At 41.8% G+C, this 13,995-nt stretch overlaps 1 protein-coding gene across 1 annotated transcript in view; it reads left to right on the forward strand.

Annotated features, from left to right (window-relative positions):
* The first annotated feature begins 711 nt into the window (after positions 1 to 711).
* LOC124122566 (contactin-like) overlaps positions 712 to 13,995 on the forward strand; it is a 49,003-nt gene continuing 35,719 nt past the window's right edge. Inside the window, exons 1-2 of the mRNA XM_048380618.1 lie at positions 712 to 828; positions 11,175 to 11,272. Coding sequence (XP_048236575.1) covers positions 11,191 to 11,272 — 82 coding nt within the window. The 5' untranslated portion in view covers positions 712 to 828; positions 11,175 to 11,190. The remainder of the gene's footprint in view (positions 829 to 11,174; positions 11,273 to 13,995) is intronic.

A 13,995-nucleotide genomic window follows, 5' to 3' on the forward strand; every position in this document is an offset into this window, starting at 1 on the left:
ATATGTCTGATGTGTGTAACATTTGTAACAATGTCGAAAGTGTGTAACAAGAGTAACAATATGTCTGATGTGTGTAACAATGGCAACAGTGTGTCTGATGTATGTAACAATGTTTACAATATGTCTGATGTGTGTAACATTTGTAACAATGTCGAAAGTGTGTAACAAGAGTAACAATGTGTCTGATGTCTGAAACAATTGTAACAATGTGTCTGATGTGTGCAACAATGGTAACAATGTGTCTGATGTGTGTAACAATGGTAACAATGTGTCTGAAGTGTGTGTTTTTTACGCTACATGCAACATCATACCGGCTACTTCACTGTGATCAGTAAATAATCGAATCTTGACCTGACAAACCAGTGGTTGATATGATGAGCATCATCGGCATACAATGACATGCAATCAACAATTCACCAAGCCTGACCAAGATATCCCAATTTATTTGTTTGTTTGTTTGTTTGTTTGTTTGTTTGTTTGTTTGTTTGGGGAAAAAAACATTTGAAAGAGGAATTCGTATGTGTAATGACAACTGCATCAAACCATGCTAACTACACATTACAATCAGATGTGGACCTGTGTTGATGGAGTTAGTACTTACATAGTAACTTGGCCAACATACGAGTTTGGCAATAGTGGACCAAAGCTTGGTGCGCTGATATCACGAGTGACAACAATACTATCTGGAACATCAAGCCACGCTGCGATTGGCCAGCCCTATCGGAAGCACAAGCCCAACGTGAACTTTAAACACACTTGAATCTGTAAGGTAGCGCGTTGGATATCTCCTTCTAGAGAACGACCATGCCTTATAGTTTCATCTTCCTGGTAAGTGATTATCTATTTGGACAAAGTATCTTAATTATAGCAGATTTTAATCCCAATACAAAATTAAGAAGTTGAACGTTTTATAACGCTTAAATGTGACTCTAAGGTGACCATTACCATTAATTACCGTTATTTTTGTCTTATTTTTAAACGGAATTGGTGTTCTAAACTCATAATAACATTTTTGTTATGTCCAAACGTTTTATTGACGAACTTTTTCTATTGTGTAATCTGGTCGAGAGTCAAGGGTCGACTTCCTTTGTGAATGAACCAGATGTATATAGATGTCTCCTGTCATTCGGGTCCGTATAAACGTAGTTCCCCCGATTGACTTATGATTAACCAATGAGTAAGTTTTAACAAAACCCTTCAACTGTTTTGAGGGAAGATTTTGGCTTGTATTTCTCGGGCATACGGACTCCGCATGGTGGTTATTGACTCCTTGTATGTTAAACCACACCACAGTGTGTTTCATTCCCAGCTAAACCCACCACTTATTTGTGATACTTTAACTTTCCGACCATATACCTTCGGTATTATATTATTCCGGTAAACCATTTCAAGATTAAAAGCTGCGTTAAAGTGAAATTTCTCTGTTTGAATGATTGAAGTTGTTTTTCAAACTACTGAAGAATCAAAGAGAAAATCCTGTACGAATATTATATACGTAAACAACGACATTTAACTGAAATGATGTGAAATAAATTCCACAGTTCGGAAATTGTAAGATACTGAAGTAAGACAAGTTCTATGGATGAACAACTTCTTTATTACAATTTGTGCGACGTTTCGGTGTATATCCTAACACCTTTATCAAGGAAGGTGTTAGGATCTACACCGAAACGTCGCACAAATTGTTATAAAGAAATTGTTCATCCATAGAACTTGTCTTACTTCATCACACCAACTTCTAAATGCCACTTAAAGAAGTTATTGTAAGATACTGATGAAACTTATGTGAAATAATTATTGAAATCAGTGGTGATACAAAGTGCTACCGTAGAATGGTACGCACGTCGTGGTGTACCGGTAGCCAATGAGGAAATGTGAAAACTCACAGAAAAGGGTCATAGCATGGAATAGTATCGCGCATGTTGACAACAACGTGCCATACTTAGTACTCGAGGGGAACTTCGAGAATGGAAAATCAGGTAGTGTAAATGGGTTGTATTTCTATGCTCCTTTGAACAGTATTTTATCTATATCATGACGTACCACTACTGCCTGGAAGTTCATTCCCCTTACACGCATGGGCAACGCGTTACGCAACCCGTGTGCACCCCGTTCGTCACTAGTGTGGAGCGCGTGACACACTCATTACATTACAGGGGGAACACACTTTTGACCAAGGGAGGACCCATGTTTAGCTGAACCTGGAGGTGGTAACAAGGAGATAACCTTTTGATTTCCTGACGTAAAATGTTAATACACATTTTATTTTATGTACTTGCTGATGTCTCATTTTTAGATGTGATTTTGTTGGAAAATATGAGTACCGTTGTGGCTTCTACATGATGTTTTGCGATAGTGTTAAGAGAATACATGATCCTGTTAAATGTTATTGCTATTCAAATGTTTTTTAGTGATTTGACATTAAACGTCTGTAGTACGACTTCCAGTGATCATGTCTATGAGGTTTGGTGGATATTGCTTTTATTGGACCCTAATTACTTTATGATGGTTGGGTATCTTTGTCTCAGCTCCATAGCCGTGACGCTGGGAAAGGGCAGCATTTGATTAATGAGAGTAGGTTATATCATGGAGGATACATTTGAGGGAGGGAGTTCTACTAATTACCGTACCACAGGAAAAGACCTGTAGACGTGAGAGCGCGGGGTTGTGTGTAAGATGGCCGTTGCATAATGGCCGCCAGGAGTGGTAAACATTGAGCTGAAGTAGCGTTGTTTTCACGGGCTTGTTGAATAAATTCCCAGCGCTGCTGTCCATGTATCTTCTACTTGATCCTAGATACATCATTCTGGCATTTACAATATATATTTTTCAACGTACATTAATGGTTTACTAGTCATATCTTTTGGAGTATTTGTCAATTGTGTTGAGCTTACAAGCAATAATTGTAATTTGTGGTGACATATAAATATAAAACGTCTCATTTAAAACATGAAGTAAGTACGATAGTAAATAATAAAATTCAAATCGCATTAAAATACAATGATAACAAGATTCATTTGTAACCCCGAAGCATGTGTTCCACATCCATAGCCAGGAGGAAAGCTCCTGATTAAACAAAATGAAGAAGCTTGCCTTACATATATGTAGAGACATCATCTGAATGTGACTATATATGCAAATGTTACGATACTGTACCTATCTTCACGAATTATTTAAAAATGGGCATAAAGTTCACGGAGACGAAGGCTATAGATACAATACTATATTTGATTTTTTAGATGATAAAGTACATCATTTGATAATAAATTCAGTTATTGATATCTAAAAACCGATTTGCCATATTAATAAACATTTCATGATAAAACAAAATCAAATGTGTGATATAAATTCATTCTTTAGTATCCATAAATGAATTATTGATATCATATAACGAATAAATAGTAAAAAAGCGCCCTATACATTGTTCTTTGTGGATTGTATTAAGTAATCCGATTGCATCACGGTTATAGTGTTAATTGCTCGTCTTTTTTCTGCACCATCATTTCTTTCATTTAAAAAATGGCAACTTATAATTAACCAAGGTAATAATACTTACCCAACCTGCGTTTATTTACCTATCTGTCATTATTATCGTTAACATGTGTCTACTTTTAAGTGTATATACTTATGCCATACATCGTACTGATTAAGGAATGACACATCATCGTGAGATATATGTACTCCATACACATGCAGCACAACGGGACTTTGATTCTATAGCACAGAAAATCGTTACCCCGAGTTACTGTGTAACAGTTCCCCCCTTGTTTTCATACGTGTCATTCAGTCAAATAAGTCAGGTGTGACAGTTATCACAATCTCACCGGTTATAAAGATTTGATAAATGCCGACTGACACTCTTGATGGGTCAGTGATTAAGACAACAGATCAATACACACGCTTCCTATTCAGTATGCACGTATGATTACATGGCCGTGTGTATGCATGGTATGTATGACTGTGTGTATGATTAAATGTATGTAAATTATGTATGTGTATGTATGTGTGTGCGTGCGTATGTGTAAATGTATGTAAGCCTAGATTACATAATAAATGCTTCGGTCGTTTGAAGCCAGAAGGCAGAGGTATTCCCGGGAAAGAAGCCTAGTCTCGCAGTTGGTCACTAGTGCTGAAACTACTCGCGGATTTGTTTTTGAATAAGGCGAATGGAGCAGAGTAAGCTTAGAGATTATCGGCTGTTGTGTAAAAACAATGCTTCAGAAAGATCGACGTCCTGTCCCTATGAACAAACCTACAGATTAGGGGTTGAACGTCAAAAGTGTCTGTCAGGTTTCTTAATGCTACTAAAGGCAACTATATGCCGATATTAAAATTTCGTACCTCAAATCACGATTTGCCCGTTGAGACTGGCCGATGGCAGAATATACCAAGAGAAGATAGACTTTGTCAACTTTGTGATTCACTCTCGGTTGGAGATGAGTTTCACTATCTCTTCAGATGCGAAGCTCTACTCCAACAAAGAATTCGATATATTCCCAAAAAATACTACTTGTGGCCAAATATTTTTAAACTCTGTAAAACTGTTTCACCCAAAAGGCTAAAAGATATAAGAAATTTGTCCAGATATATTGTATGTCTATGTAAGTTATTAAGAAAGAACCGTTGACCCTGTCACTTGTCATGTTGATATCTTTTTGTAATTTCATATGTATATACATATATATAGGTGTAAACGCTCATGTACCACCGGTGGTGGTTTCTTTGAGAAATAAACTGAACCTGAATCTGAATCTGAATCTGAATCTGCTTAATTACTTTTGCTGGAGAATGTGTTTCTTGGACACGCGCTATAAAACATGTTAACATAAAAATATATGAATGTTGAAGCTGGGCTTCACTTCAGTTTTCCAGTTTTTAGCAAGCCCCTCATACTGAAAAACAGCCTAACTGTTCATATTACTATGTCCTGCTATGCTTTACATCTAACAAAGCTATACATTACTAATATATTAGGCCTTAATTTTACCTATATTTAAAACTTTCTCTCTCTGTAACAAAATTCATATGTTCTTGTATTATATTTGATATATCTGTATTTACATATATACATCATTTATAATATTTATTGTCAACATATATACCTATAAATCTTTACTATACTCAATAATGTATTGTCAGCACCCTAACGTAGAATGAAAGCCCGACGCGATTCTGGTCTTTGACGTTTACCACTTTGGTGAACCCGCCGAACACGGGTATGGTGCTAACAAACCAATGAACACAAATAGGGCGAATCTGGGATTCGAACCCACGATCATGAGATCAAGGCATGACAAAAGGAACCACATTGCATCAGACGACAGGGTTATCAAGGAAGGACTATCCTGAAGACAATTCAAGTCACGTGTTCCAAGACAACTTCAAACTCTGACAGAGAAGAAGACTATCCAAGGATGATGTCCCATGACATTTTCACTCTCAGACGGAGATGAAAAGCAAACCAAGACCCATGTTTAAATATAAAGACCATGAAAATACAACAGGGTATTACAGACTGGTTCTACGCCGAACCGCACCGCACCGCACCGCACCCTCACCTCACCACACCTCACCTCACCACACCTCACCTCACATAATTTATTTATTTTTATTTTATTTTATTTTACTGGAATGCTGAATCCAACTCACTCACTCACTCACTCACTCACTCACTCACTCACTCACTCACTCACTCACTCACTCACTCGGCCCGTGAAGACGCCGGGATAGAATAGGTCTCATACTTGCCGTAAAAGGTGACTATGCTTGTTGTAAAAGGCGACTAACGGGATCGGGTGGTCAGACCTGCAGACTTGGTTAATGCATGTCATCGATCCCAATTGCGTGGATCGATGCTCATGATATTAATCACTGGATTGTCTGGTCCTGACTCGATTATTTACAGACCGCCGTCATATAGCTGGAATATTGCTGAGTGCGGCGTTAAACAACAAACCACTCACTCACTCACTCACTCACTCACTCACTCACTCTACTGATGAAAATGAAGACAGAATGCAACACTACTTAACCTACTTCGTGTCGTATTTGTTTTAGCCTACATCGTAGCTACTGATTACACCTCCTTCAACTAAGCGATGGTGCTCGAGCAGATACCTCAGTCGCCGTGCACGGTTACCTGCAGTCTTGTAGATGTTATCAGCTCCTCCAATTGTCTTGTGTCCAATCAGCAGATTAGAAAGGGCACAAGGACATGGCAAAGGACGGTCCCACTTAATGATCTGTCTGTTCCATATAGGCGACGTGGCTAAATCATCGCCTCGTGTTTTAGAGGTGAGGTGAGGTGAGGTGAAATCGGTAGTAGTTCACGTATATGGGGACGTGTATGCACGTGTGTGTATGAAGACTTCTAGTCCCGACTAATGTCACAAACACATTCAAAGGCAAGTCAATTTTCACCTGAGAAAAACACACGAACATACGGTACAAGTCAAAATAGGGAAAAGCATCAGACTTCTTTTTGGTCACTGCTGCGTCAAAATATACTATCCAAAAAAAGAAACGCATAGGTGTTACTGATATGTCAAAACGAAAATAATACCTATTGTATTCATATTAATGTCAAAATATGTATCAATATTGGTAAGAGCATCAATTGACACAATTCCGTTTGCAACAAATCGATTTTTCTTGAAAATATTGACTTTGATGTGATGTTTTGAGAATGAGTAAGATATGCATCGCCACAACACAAAAAGGGGCATCTTGCACGTTGAAATTGGGCAGGAAAAGCATGTAGTGTTTGGCAATAAAAAGCAAGCTTGCTTTCGGAAATAGGCATTCATCCAGAAGGTGTTTCCAAGCCAAATGAACATGCCACGTATTGATGCTGCCACAAGGAACATCGCCATTGGAAGACTGCAGGCTGGAGAGTCCCAATCTTCTGTTGCCCGACGTCTGAATGTTAGCAAAACCACAATATCACGGCTTGCAGTTCGCTACAACCAAACAGGCACAACAAATGACCGTCCCCGTACAGGAAGACCTAGAGTCACCACACCAGCCCAGGATCGCTACATCCGGGTGCTCCATTTGCGGGACCGTACTGCTACGGGTGAGAGCACTGCAGTCAGGGTGCCAGGATTTAGGAGGATATCAGGCCAGACTGTACGGAACAGCCTGAGAGAACATGGACTGAGAGCCAGGAGACCCTACGTCGGGAACGTGCTACGTCGTCACCATCGTGCTCATCATCTCCGTTGGTGTAACAACGTGACTACCTGGAACCTTCGCAACTGGCGACGCATTTGGTTTAGCGAAGAGTCCAGATTCCTGTTGCAGAGACGCGATGGTAGGAACCGGGTCTACAGACGTGTTCATGAACGTTATGCCCCTAACTGCGTGCGTCAAGTGGACAGATTTGGTGGAGGGAGTCTGATGATGTGGGCGGTAATATCCTACACTGATCGTACCGATCTTGTCCACGTCCAGGGAAACCTGACGGCTGTACGCTACAGAGACACCATCCTGCTACCACACCTCCTGCCAGCCATTGACGTCCAACGTGAGATTGTCCAGCAGGACAACGCCCGGCCCCGCACGGCACGTGTCACAATGACCGTTCTCGCTGCTAACAATGTCAACGTGCTCCCCTGACCGTCCCGTTCCCCGATCCTAACCCAATAGAGCACCTGTGGGATGAACTTGATCGCCGTCACCGTCAGCGTCAGCATTAACCCCAAACCCTCCAGGCACTAGCTGCATTTCTGCAGGTGGAGTGGCGGAGGATTCCCCAGGCCGTTATCAAGCGTCTCATCCAGTCCATGACAAGGCGTGTGGGAACTGTTATTCGTGCACGTGGTGGGCACAACAGATATTGATACTCCATTTACGTTTGAGGAATATTGTGAATGCATTACCTCAAGTTATGGGCATCACTGTATAGACATTGATCTCTCCTAAACGGATGTAAAATTTCATGTACTCAAGTTCATTTCCTACCAAGTTATTCATGTTTGAATATACAACATTTTATCAGCAAATACGGGTTATGCGTTTCTTTTTTTTGAATAGTATATATAAAAAGCTTATGCGCTTATATTTATAGTGCTACCCAAGTAATATACAATGTGGCAGCGTAGCATAGACACTTCACTCAGACACATCATACTCCGCGGCAACCAGTCTTTGTTTCATGCTCTTGATGCCGATCGCCAGGCAGGGTAACAACAAGTACCACCTTTAACGTTTTGGACATGACGCGACCAGGGGCCACCGACCTTCCGCTCTCTTGATAGAGATTCTATTCACTTGATCATGGAAGCGGTCTTTACATTGTAGATTGCCGATATGACGAACTCCAGGGGACTAAATCAACTCGAAAGTATTCGAAACTCCTAAGTTTTCGAATTATCCGGCGCTATTTGAATAATGGGATTGCCACACAGTTGTGAAAAAACGTCTCTTTTAATTCCAATTGCAACAACTGGTTGTTCAACTGACACGATACAACAGGAATGAAACTGAATGTAGTTAAATCTTTCGCCAATGAAACATACTTCTTTCTCTGGCTCAGGTTTATACTATAAAGCTAATTTCCTAGATGTCATTAAGCAATGTAAATGTAATCATATTCAATGTATTTTACACTCGGTGGACTAACATTGGGATTACGTCGCATGTACTAATTGCACGTTTTGATATCAGAACATGTTTGCAAGAGAATGCTATTACTAGAGCTGGGGAGAGTCCAAATTTACTACCCGGGTACCCTGCACCTATCACCCAGCCCTTCCTGGATACCCGCTATAGGTCTCAAGAGTGGGGTACAAAATGTCCGACGGGAAATTATTTTACCGCTGCCCTAGCAAAAACGTTTTAGATACACTGCAGTTGATAGACGCTTTATCCTTACTCGAACATATAAAAGTCAGAACGAATGCTTGCATAGTGAGAAAGAAATGTGAACATTAGCTGTACTTGTAGTGTAACCATTGAGTTTTATTGTTATGTCATTACAGTATATCACGTGACTAACCTCGGGTCTGGGTAGTCATGTGCGTACCCGGGTCCTACTCAGGACCTACCCAACCCGAGTACCCGAGTACCCGAGTGACCCGTCCCAGCCCTAGATATTATGTAAGGCTGTGGTACAGTAGAAACAGGAAAATATAATGATACACAGTGTTCATTATTTATATAATCTGTACCTCATACTATACGCACACCTTATGTTATGTAAAGCACCTCATATGTTGCAGTGCTATCAGTCTTGTTAGTCTATGTCTCATATTTCTACGCCCGATGACTAGTGACAAAAGTCTCCTGTATCGTGAGCTCCTGTTTCTACGCCCGATGACTAGTGACAAAAGTCTCCTGTATCATGAGTTCCTGTTTCTACGCCCGATGACTAGTGACAAAAGTCTCCTGTATCATGAGTTCCTGTTTCTACGCCCGATGACTAGTGACAAAAGTCTTCTGTAACGTGAGCTCCTGTTTCTACGCCCGATGACTAGTGACAAAAGTCTCCTGTATCGTGAGTTCCTGTTTCTACGCCCGATGACTAGTGACAAAAGTCTCCTGTATCATGAGATCCTGTTTCTACGCCCGATGACTAGTGACAAAAGTCTCCTGTATCATGAGTTCCTGTTTCTACGCCCGATGACTAGTGACAAAAGTCTCCTGTATCGTGAGCTCCTGTTTCTACGCCCGATGCTTAGTGACAAAAGTCTCCTGTATCGTGAGCTCCTGTTTCTACGCCCGATGACTAGTGACAAAAGTCTCCTGTATCATGAGTTCCTGTTTCTACGCCCGATGACTAGTGACAAAAGTCTCCTGTATCGTGAGCTCCTGTTTCTACGCCCGATGCTTAGTGACAAAAGTCTCCTGTATCGTGAGCTCCTGTTTCTACGCCCGATGACTAGTGACAAAAGTCTCCTGTATCATGAGTTCCTGTTTCTACGCCCGATGACTAGTGACAAAAGTCTCCTGTATCATGAGTTCCTGTTCCCGTGGCCTGTGTGCTCCCCAGACATGTCCCCGTGTCCACAGTGACCACTGACTCCAGCTAACCGGGAAGAACTCATCCAGGCCCTCCAAGAAAAATGTCGACGTATCCCACGCGACATCATCCGACGACTGACCTTTCTTCTGTTCGTTGTTCTTGAGGTTTCTTTGCGTGTTTTGTAAGCAGGGGTTGGTCATACACGCTAATACTTTTGGATTTTAGATTTTAGATCTGTGTGCCCTTTGTCCCTTACGTTGAAAGCTTGATTTTGCTACCCCGCCTCAATTAGGGAAGCTGTCCTATCAGACTGATTCTATATGCCTGTAATTTTAAATGTTGATTATGTTGAGATTTTTCTATCTTTTTATCCATCGATCTTGTCAGGTCTTTACACCTGGGTGATTTAAAACTATGGTAAAGTTTATATGTTGATATATTTCTTAGTTTTCTCACATCAAAGAGTTACCTGATTACTTTAACATGGGCATCATAACGTAATGCAACACAACATTATACATCATAGTTTCGAAACTTATAAGGATTATATAATTATTTGAATTTAATAACTCTTAATTTCAAACCGTTCTGTCATGTGTATCCGTTGATTATTACACCTCCGCCCAGCTGGCCATATATAGTGTGGCACAAATTTTCAAATCATTCATTTCAGTCACAGCTAAAACCGTTCCCTTAAATCTAAATGTATTTATTGTAATGTGGGTTCAACGTATCGAGGGCATGGGCGGCTGACAAACAATTGTCCATGCGGACAAAACGATGGATCGTTTAAACAACGGATTCATAAACGTCAAAGCATAACAATAATCAGTGACAATTAACTACCGAAACAGATTCAATAGGGCGTATAAGGCAAAAGTGTGAAAAGTGACGGCACATATGTGTTTAAACTAAACTGCAGCCACTAAAAGAATATTCCCATATTTGATGTATATGATAAGAGTATGACAGTTTAGGATCTTAAGTTTGCAGTTGAACACGTGTGTAATTTCTGGATCGAATCAAGTGTACACTTCTTCTGCCCGGAAGTAAAAATATACGTATAAAAGCTGATTCATACGAAACGTTAATCTCAATAAATTATTGTGCCAAATCATTATGTTTGAAATGAAATTTCATTAACGAGACTTATGTATATATGTCATGCAATAACGAGCCTGTACATCTACTGGGTCATTGTCCTTTTCAGGTGCAATGGTCCTGAGATGATGATACTCCACGTCTTAGCTGAAGTATGTGTGCTTTATATCCTCTTATCTTTGAATCAAGTCGCAGGTCAAACATACGGTAAGTAACTACTCCCCCCCCATCTTCCCCCTTCCCCCCATCTTCCCCCTTCCCCCATCCTGCCCCTCCCATCAGAGAGTCCCGCTATCAAAGTCCTCCACGTTCTCGAATGCCAGCGTAGAAGACTCGAGGCACGCCCACCGGCTGGCTATAGCACGAATACTGAAATAGTTCTACCGCTACAGTATCGCAATAATGTATCTTCTATTGCTAGAATACCTAGATTAGCCCCTAAAGTCACTCTCCCTTAGAGGTCGACCATTCAATAATCGTATTGGGAAATTGTGTGAATGGCGGGTGCTACCGCAGAGCAGGGCATGCTTACCCTTGTCGCGAACACCTGGTGTCATCACTGATTTTCAGTGATCACTTAATTTAAATTCCATCACTAATTTGCCTTTTACGCCCTATGGAATCTGTTTCGGCAGATAATTGATACTGCTTATTTTTTTGCTTTGGCGTTTTGAATGTGTTTTTTTGTGGTTTTTGTTGTTTTTGTTGTGTTTTTTTTTGTTGTGTTTTTTGTTTGTTTTTTGTTTTGTTTTGTTTGTTGTTGTTTTTTTTGGGGGGGGCATTAGAAGAATAATCTGTTTCAGAAAATAATGTTTTGCAGGGATAACGATCGTAAACCGGACATTTTGGACGTTCTGCAAAGTTATGCGTTGTGGGTAAGAAAAAAAGGTTTGGCGTTTCTTCTCAGGGAATAAAATGAATGTCTTACAAGTTTTCTGAAAACCATTTCGTCTCATTCAAAATTCCCAATTTACACACCCTCCCCTAGAATATTAAATGGTCGGTCCCAACATGACGAACGCTAAGCCTGGCCGCGACACATTCCTCTGTAAGCAAGCAGCACGGACTGATAGCGTTTTGTGCAGAACACCTCGTATGTAGAGTAACACGCTTACACTATGGCCATTGCTAGGTCATAACATTACCCTGTATGTAGGAGTATGAGCTTGGTCCTGTTCCATGTGAAAAATATCTGCTTTTATTTAATTATAACTAGTTTAGATGATAAAAAGGGCAAGTCTAGCTTACTATATTCCACAGCATAAATTATTTTTCAAAAATATAATTGCATTGTGTAATGCATTTATCAAAGTTATTCCACCAATCTTTATTTCTTAATACCGATGTTATATGATTATAGTGCATATATACAAAGTAGTTTAGGGTACATTTATACAACCGAATATCCATCAATAACCCTGATAACTTATAAATTAAACCAGTTAGTGCATGGTTTCTCAGATTTATAGCATGAAAATGAACATTGATTATTTTTAATTGTGACAGTATTTTAAGTCTTCATTATTATGCAAAATTTATACAAGTGATGATACCTGAAAAAAGGAAGAGAATATATGGATGTCACCTTCTTTAGTATGAGGAACACAACGTTTTGTGTACATGCTTACTGCTTCAATCACCTGTCGTCTCGATTATGTGAAGACTGCTGGAATATTGGTGGGTGCGACGTTAAACAACAAACAAACAAACAAATAATAAAGTAGCATATGACTGTTTGACTTATTTTAAAAAGCAGCATTTTTTCACTCATTTCAGCAAGCAGCGTTATTTGAGTTATTTCAAACCAGCGTTATTTGACCTATTAAAGTATGATCTTCCTGCAATATTTGACTGATTTCGCCAAGAAGCGTTATGTGACTTTTAGCGTATTTCATCAACTTCAATGACGCGACGTTGTCAAGGCATGTAATCCGTTGAACTCCTGAACTGTAGGTAGCCCACGAACCTTCAACCTTGTGGCGAGATAACGCCAGGTCACGGATGCCTGTCTGCTGAAAGGGGTGGGGGACGTCGTCGGCCGTGCGGCCATGTCACTGTCACATAGGCCTGTCTGCTGAAAGGGGCAGAGGACGTCGTCCGCCGGGCGGCCATGTCACTGTCACGTAGGCCTGTCTGCTGGTAGGGGCAGAGGACGTCGTCCGCCGGGCGGCCATGTCACTGTCACGTAGGCCTGTCTGCTGGTAGGGGTGGAGGACGTCGTCCGCCGGGCGGCCATGTCACTGTCACGTAGGCCTGTCTGCTGGTAGGGGTGGAGGACGTCGTCCGCCGGGCGGCCATGTCACTGTCACGTAGGCCTGTCTGCTGAAAGGGGTGGAGGACGTCGTCCGCCGGGCGGCCATGTCACTGTCACGTAGGCCTGTCAGCTGAAAGGGGTGGGGGACGTCGTCCGCCGGGCGGCCATGTCACTGTCACGTAGGCCTGTCTGCTGGTAGGGGCAGAGGACGTCGTCCGCCGGGCGGCCATGTCACTGTCACGTAGGCCTGTCTGCTGGTAGGGGTGGAGGACGTCGTCCGCCGGGCGGCCATGTCACTGTCACGTAGGCCTGTCTGCTGGTAGGGGTGGAGGACGTCGTCCGCCGGGCGGCCATGTCACTGTCACGTAGGCCTGTCTGCTGGTAGGGGTGGGGGACGTCGTCCGCCGTCCGCCATGTCACTGTCACGTAGGCCTGTCAGCTGAAAGGGGTGGGGGACGTCGTCCGCCGGGCGGCCATGTCACTGTCACGTAGGCCTGTCTGCTGGTAGGGGTGGAGGACGTCGTCCGCCGGGCGGCCATGTCACTGTCACGTAGGCCTGTCTGCTGAAAGGGGTGGAGGACGTCGTCCGCCGGGCGGCCATGTCACTGTCACGTAGGCCTGTCTGCTGGTAGGGGTGGGGGACGTCGTCCGCCGGGCGGCCATGTCACTGTCACGT

Source organism: Haliotis rufescens, unplaced genomic scaffold (genome assembly GCF_023055435.1).
Source record: "Haliotis rufescens isolate VD_foot unplaced genomic scaffold, xgHalRufe1.0.p SCAF_31, whole genome shotgun sequence".
Lineage (NCBI taxonomy): Eukaryota > Metazoa > Mollusca > Gastropoda > Lepetellida > Haliotidae > Haliotis > Haliotis rufescens.